Below are 6541 nucleotides of genomic sequence, written 5' to 3'. Positions count from 1 at the left end.
GTGGGCTCTCATGTGAGTTGATAATGGGCTCTGGTCCCGGGTGGGCTCTCATGTGAGTTGATAATGGGCTCTGGTCCCGGGTGGGCTCTCAAGTGAGTCTATGAATGGCTTTTAACCTTGCATGAAAGGCTTTGGCCCTGTATGGCCTGTAATGCATTAAGTCATCTCTAATGAAGAGGGACCAAGTGAAGCATTAGACTGGCTGGCTCTTCCTGAACTGTAATTCACTTAGCTCAACCCATTGAGATCCCATGACCAACGCTCTGTCTACGTAAATAGCGGTATCAGTACTCAACCCAGAAATTTTGGGTGGTGCCCCCTGTATTGTGGCCCAACTTTTCAATAACCACTCAAAAACAGCCGGGTGGTTACTTGAAAGGTGCTTAGTGGTGCACCCCAATTAGAAGGGGCTAGGGACAACATTGGGTAGGATAGGAAGGTTAAAGCGGGTTGCTTGAAAAATTAATGCCTAGATTAGTACAAACCTCAGACAACAGAATGTATATATGGTTCTATAGGTAATACGATACAGCATTCATTGGTCCCAGTGTCAACTCTCCATTATTGTTGGCTTCTTTATGCTTTCACATCATGTCTGTGCAATGAATGTCTGCACATCTGCCTGCAGCCTCCATCATAGCCCTAATGACAGGCTGTTGCAGGGGCAAAATTTGGAGACAATTGTCATCTGACTACAAGAAACACCCCATTAGGGTCTTCATAGCAGGATTAGTGGATTATGTTTTACAGTTAATAGTTTTATGTAAAGTTGAACCCTAGGCAGATGTTGTAGCCCTGCATTTAGTCCTGATATCCACATCTTGCCAGGGCTGGAGCATGACATAGAAGACTCGACACAAAAAAAATAAAAGCATCCTGATAGGTAGAGAAAACAGAGGGCCAGAGGAATGAGATCATCACTGCGCTGCTTCTTTTTCTTTTACACTGTTCATTCACATGCTAGGACGGGTCTATGACAGCCGGGGCTCTGAGGAAATCGGTTTTGCCTAATAAACTGAACAGCCAAGTAGAATTGTAGGGAACAGTTCTAGATTGCAGATCATTGTCTCTTATGTTTTTTTAGGTTTTTCTGTTTTATATTGTTTTTTAGCTAGAATTCTGCTTTTAATTAAATTTGAACACTAACTTTTTGTTGAGTGTATTGACCTTCCTCGTTCCCTTTGTCTTCCAGATGCAGTTCATGTAATCAGCTGGACGGGAGCTCCCTTTTTAGAAGAGGCTACGTAACGAATCCCTACTTCCAGTCAAATTCAAAGTTGCTGATAAAGCTCTACACTTCCACACAAAAAAAAAAAAAAAAACGGTACCAGAACGAGCTGTTGGGGCCGCCAGCAATATGGAAGCTCCCCCTAAGAAGCCTGGGGTGGGGGGAAGACATAGCCCTCCCCCTGTCCAATAGCGTGCTGCAAAAGAATAGATTGCAGAGAGTTTTGTATTTTGGCTCTGCTGTGTGAAGTGAAGGGGTACGCACTATTGGTTTCCCTGGGCAGTTCAAAGGGGGGAAAAAAACAAAAACACAGAACACTTCTCATTGACCACGCCATCATGTCCTCTCCTCCAGATCATTCTCACGTAGGCCGCCAATAAGGGTAACACGTTCTTCCCCATGTCCCACCTCCACACATTGAAATCTATAAATATATATATATTCAGTTTGCAGTAGACATTCCTTATGTATTATTTGTATTTATTTATGATTATCAGTTTAACAATTAATGTATCAAACACCTTTATGGAATATGTATGGATGTATACAGTTTTTATTTCTTTTTTTTTTTTTAATTCTGCAAATGATTCCATACCAAGCACTAAATATTTTAAGTCTGTATACTGCTAACAGGGATGGGTCAAGTTGATTTCCATAGTCCCAGATCTTACGGAGAGTTTATAAGATGGATATTTAAGAGATGAATTGTACGCTGCTTTATTTTCAATAGATATGTGCCTAGGAATCTGCAAGGGAGGGGGCGGGAAGGGGAGGGGGGTTGTCTGATTAGGACGATCACTACATTTTAAATCACGATTACGAATTAATCCTATTGCTTTGTGCTTGGCAAAATATTTTACATTGACATGTTAATGCCTTTTTTTTAATGAAAATACAAAAAAAAAAAGAAGCAAGAAAACGAATGGAATTGCTTTCACTGTATGATTTCCTTTTAATAATAGGGGGTGAGGAGTTTTTAAAGACGAGCAGTCTCTGATCTGTAGGGTACATGGGAAGGTCGAGCTCTTGCCGCCTGTGGATTGAATGCGTTGGCTTCACTGCTGGTGACGTCGCTGCCCTGAAAGCAGAATGAGGCATAAACAAAGCAATGACTTCTAAGGCAGCAAAGCTTGGTCTTCCCTCGGTGCTGTGTATTTCAGAAGACTGGTTCCCTAAATGTAAATGTTTCTGGTTAGTGCTGGTAATATCTAAGTCCCACTGGCTTAAAGGACACTTGTGCTGGTAGGAACCGGAAGGATGCCATGGATGAGCTCATTGCTTGGCTGAAACGGATTCATTGACTGAACTGAAACAAGCATGCTGCAAATGAACTTTATAAACTTTCTGATCGGCATCTTTGTTCCAGGTCAGTGGCGACTAAAGTCGTTAGATTAGCATGACAGCCAGGATCCAAGCATTTCAGAAGACGACAATGGCAGCACGCAGGTTTCTCTCCGCACAAGCTTCCTTAATCTTTTATCAGGGATTCTAGGCAAAAGAGATCTTCAATAGAGTTCCCAGCTTCACCTACCCACCGCATCCATTGTGAGCAAGCAACCATGGTTGGATATCTGTGATCTGGAAATGTCTGTTTTATAAGTGAGCGTCACTGCTGGGTTAGGTCAGTCAACCCAAAAAAGTGATGTTTCAGCTGAAGGTCAACATCATTTGAGTCATTTAATTCTTGGTTTTGGGGTCTCACTCTTCCTGCTTTATTTTTGTTCAGCATACAGCATGGTTGGGTAGATCCCTTAGGCTGGGTACACACGTGCAATATTTGTTGTTGGAAAGGATCTTTCAGGATTCTTTGCAACTACAAAAGATGTACATACAGCTTCATTCTGCTCCATGGAGAGGGAATGGGGGAGAATGATGGAGCAGCACCCCGCTGCGCTCTCTCCCCTTCACTTTCATTACGATCATTTGTCATTCCTGGATCTGCTAGGACGGGCGACAAGTGCTGTACACACACTGGATTCTCGTCCAAAATCAGCCCTGAAGTGATAATCGGACGAGAATCATCTGATGTGTGTACGTAGACTGCAGACCAGGAGACTCCGCATAGACCTCACTGCTGGCAGCTTAGCTCTTCTAGGTGTTGAAATCTCATTCTTTGGGGTGTTCCATTGTAGTGTGGATATAACACTTTCACCAAGCTTTATGAAAGGAAACGTTGGTTCTAGTAATTCAGCACAGATTTTACCATTACTTGGTAGCAGCTAGATTTTGGTAGTGCTAGTGTGGGTTCGTGCTGCCATCTTGTTTATTATGACAGCGTTTCCATTATGATCTGTGAGTTGAATGGAGCTTTGAAAGTTTCAAAAGCCTTGGAAAAGCTTGCTGTACCCCAAGCTCTTTTACAAAGTGTATAAAGCCAAACTGTCCCAACGATCCCATACACACAGGACACGAGCAGACGATTAAAAAAGATTAGGTAAACACAAAAATTGCAAAAGAAATTGCAATTGTATTTTATTGTTTTGTGAGCAGTAGGCTGACAATTTAATAATCCAGTCCAGACTTCATTTTGCTTATACAGATTATTGTGGATAACATTCATCCAACATTTGTAGGAATTTAGCTGACCGGAGGAGCGTCTGTCCCTGATTTGGCTTCATAATGGCTGAAGATTTCTGGTGCCCGGATCTCCCTGCCTAGAACCCTGGTTTAAGAAGCCAGTGTCCATTGGGGAGGTAGGGGGTAGGGTTGGGGCTTTTAAAAATCATTACATGAAGTGCCATAGCATGTACTGTAAATTAGGAATTATTTGGAGAGTGAGGACCTCCTCTTGCTGTAACCCATTGCTGCTGACGGCTGGTGACGGGGATCCATGAAAGCCAAGTCAGAGGCCTCTGTCATGCAGTGCCTTACAGCCTCCATACACCCCATACCATCACACCCTACACAAAGCTCTGTCTGGCCTCTCTGTGTCCACAAAGAACCCGGAAATAAACCCCCAGCGCTGTTGATCAGCGCTTCCCATGTAAATAAAAATATTAAATCTTGTGGAAAGAGCATTGGAAAGGGAGGTTCAAAGCATGAAAGCAATTCTGTATATGAATCGCGTACCTGCTGCATTGTCTTTGCAGATTCTATTTTTGTTTAAAATATAAATTGTATGTGGTCAGGAATTGGTGGATTTTCAAATAAAATCAGCTTCAACAGGTTTCAGAGGTTTATTTCTTTGTGTCCAAATGTTTTTTTCCTTGGGATATTTTCTGTAGAAAAAGCTGCAGCATAGCGGCCTGGGTTCTATGGGGTTTTGATCTCTTCTCTGCATTTCCAGACTAAAAAGTTCGGGTTTACCTAACACGAGTTCTGAATAATGACCGCTGATGCTATTGCTTTAATATTGCTGCAGGCCCTAAAACATTTTAAAATAATGTTCTGAATAAAACATTCTAAAGGTCTGATTTAAATACTAACGTTGAGAAAAACCGCTTCCGAAGAGGCTTAGGTTGGTGACCTCCATTAGTGTCCCCTTAACCCCATCCCAGACTTTTCAGCTCCTGGGGAAAAGTTTTTAGCACAAGGAGGTTCTGAATTCAGAAGCAATGCAGAATCATTGCCGTACCACAGGTTAGCACTTTGCAGCACTAGGTCCCGGGTTTGAATCTCAGCCAGGACACTATCTGCATGGAGTTTGCAGGTTCTTCCTGTGTTTGTGTGTGTTTCCTCCGGGTACTCCGGTTTCCTCTTGTATTCCAAAAACATGCAGTTAGGTTAATTGACTTTCCTCAAATTGTCCTTACACTGTATTAATGACATATGACTATGGTAGGGACATTAGATTGTGAGCTTGTTTGAGGGACAGCTAGTGACATGACTATGAAGCCGAGGTACCGGGGTGTAGAAGAAAAAAATATAAATATGGTTTGTTTCAACACAAAGGATAGATTGCTAGAAAAGGGTGGGGAAGTAGTAATTGTGTGCCCCCTCTGCCCCAATCCTTTCCCTATCAGTAGGGTATCCATCATTTAGAGCAAGGGCCTCATCACCACAAATGGTTCCTAAAAATGTCTTGTAGAGTCTATGGAGAGGCTTGTGATGGAATATGGAAGCCTTGTTTTATAGGAGGGCCCTTTACCCTGGTAAATGAACACAGGTAAATATTACCCGGAAGAGGTTAATAAAACTGTAAGCACCACACACATTACACAAATCCATTATTATGTTTCACCTAATATTTACTTTGCAAGGTTCAGCGATTTCCAAATATATTCTGCCAGATTCATTCTGGAGTCAACACAATTCCTCATTACTAAACTTGCGATTTGAGAGCTGTGAAATTTTTCACGCTGGGAATTACTTCACTTGCATTGGATGGGATGGGGAAGGAATTTCCTGATACCGTTGCCCAGATTTGTACAAAATCCAAAGGCAATGGTCTCGGGGGGGGTCATTAGGCACTTAAACCGGTACCTATTGTAAGAACTATGGCTGTGTTTAAATAGAAGTAGTTAGAGGGGGAATGATGTTTCTTTGAAAACTTTTGTCACAACAGTAAGTAAATTCAGAGATAAAGACAGCAAAAGCTTAGCTCGGCCCTGTTTCTTACCACCCCGAGGCTCTCTACCTTATAGTAGGTTGGCTCTTTACATTTGGAGCAATGAATGGATCTTAAAGCAGGGTGTCAGGCTAGGCCTTTATACCACCTGCCCAAACCAACATTAGTAAGGCTTTACTAAGCCAAATGAGCCCCTTGTGTAATATTTAGAGCACAGCAAGCACCTCAAATGCTTCCTGAACATTAATTTGCAGGCTGAATATAGAATACTAACCACAACCAACTAAATTCCATAAAAAAAGGTTGTGTGGTCATAGCTTAAACGATGGATATGAAAGCCTAAGATTAGTAAAGGTAGAGCTTTATGGGAAAACTGGGATTCCCTCTCTGCCATCCATTAGTCCGTTGATATTGGTCAGTAGGTAGGTGCAGGTCACCCTCGCTGCTTCAGGTGTGGTGGTAATTGGTGAAGCCTAGCTATGAAATCTGGGAAGACCAGGTGGTGTATAATGGAGTTTGTGTTCAGTTTTAGTTTAACTTTTTCCCTCCAATGTGAATAGGTTTGACAATGCTAAATCCTGACCAACCAGTTAAGCCCCCTCCCATCTAATAACATTGAGACCTTTTGTTGGAGTATAGACATTTCCTTTTTATTAGGCTGGAATCCGTCTTTCATGTAATTAAGTCTATCTCAGGAAACCATCCTCCAGCCCAGCCGCTTGCTTACCATAGCTGGCTGCTGTGGAGGTGGAAACATAATGGACTTTCCTTTGTGCGGCTGTGGAAGATCACTGAAGAGATACGGC

At 42.3% G+C, this 6541-nt stretch overlaps 1 protein-coding gene across 1 annotated transcript in view; it reads left to right on the top strand.

Annotated features, from left to right (window-relative positions):
• PICALM (phosphatidylinositol binding clathrin assembly protein) overlaps positions 1-4394 on the top strand; it is a 70246-nt gene extending 65852 nt beyond the window's left edge. The window contains exon 21 of the mRNA XM_072398631.1: positions 1193-4394. Coding sequence (XP_072254732.1) covers positions 1193-1207 — 15 coding nt within the window. The 3' untranslated portion in view covers positions 1208-4394. The remainder of the gene's footprint in view (positions 1-1192) is intronic.
• Positions 4395-6541: the final 2147 nt, after the last annotated feature.

Source organism: Pyxicephalus adspersus, chromosome 1, assembly GCF_032062135.1.
Source record: "Pyxicephalus adspersus chromosome 1, UCB_Pads_2.0, whole genome shotgun sequence".
In the NCBI taxonomy this organism is placed as follows: domain Eukaryota; kingdom Metazoa; phylum Chordata; class Amphibia; order Anura; family Pyxicephalidae; genus Pyxicephalus; species Pyxicephalus adspersus.
Note: the sequence above shows the minus strand (reverse complement) of the source record. Positions and strands in the feature narration are given on the sequence as shown.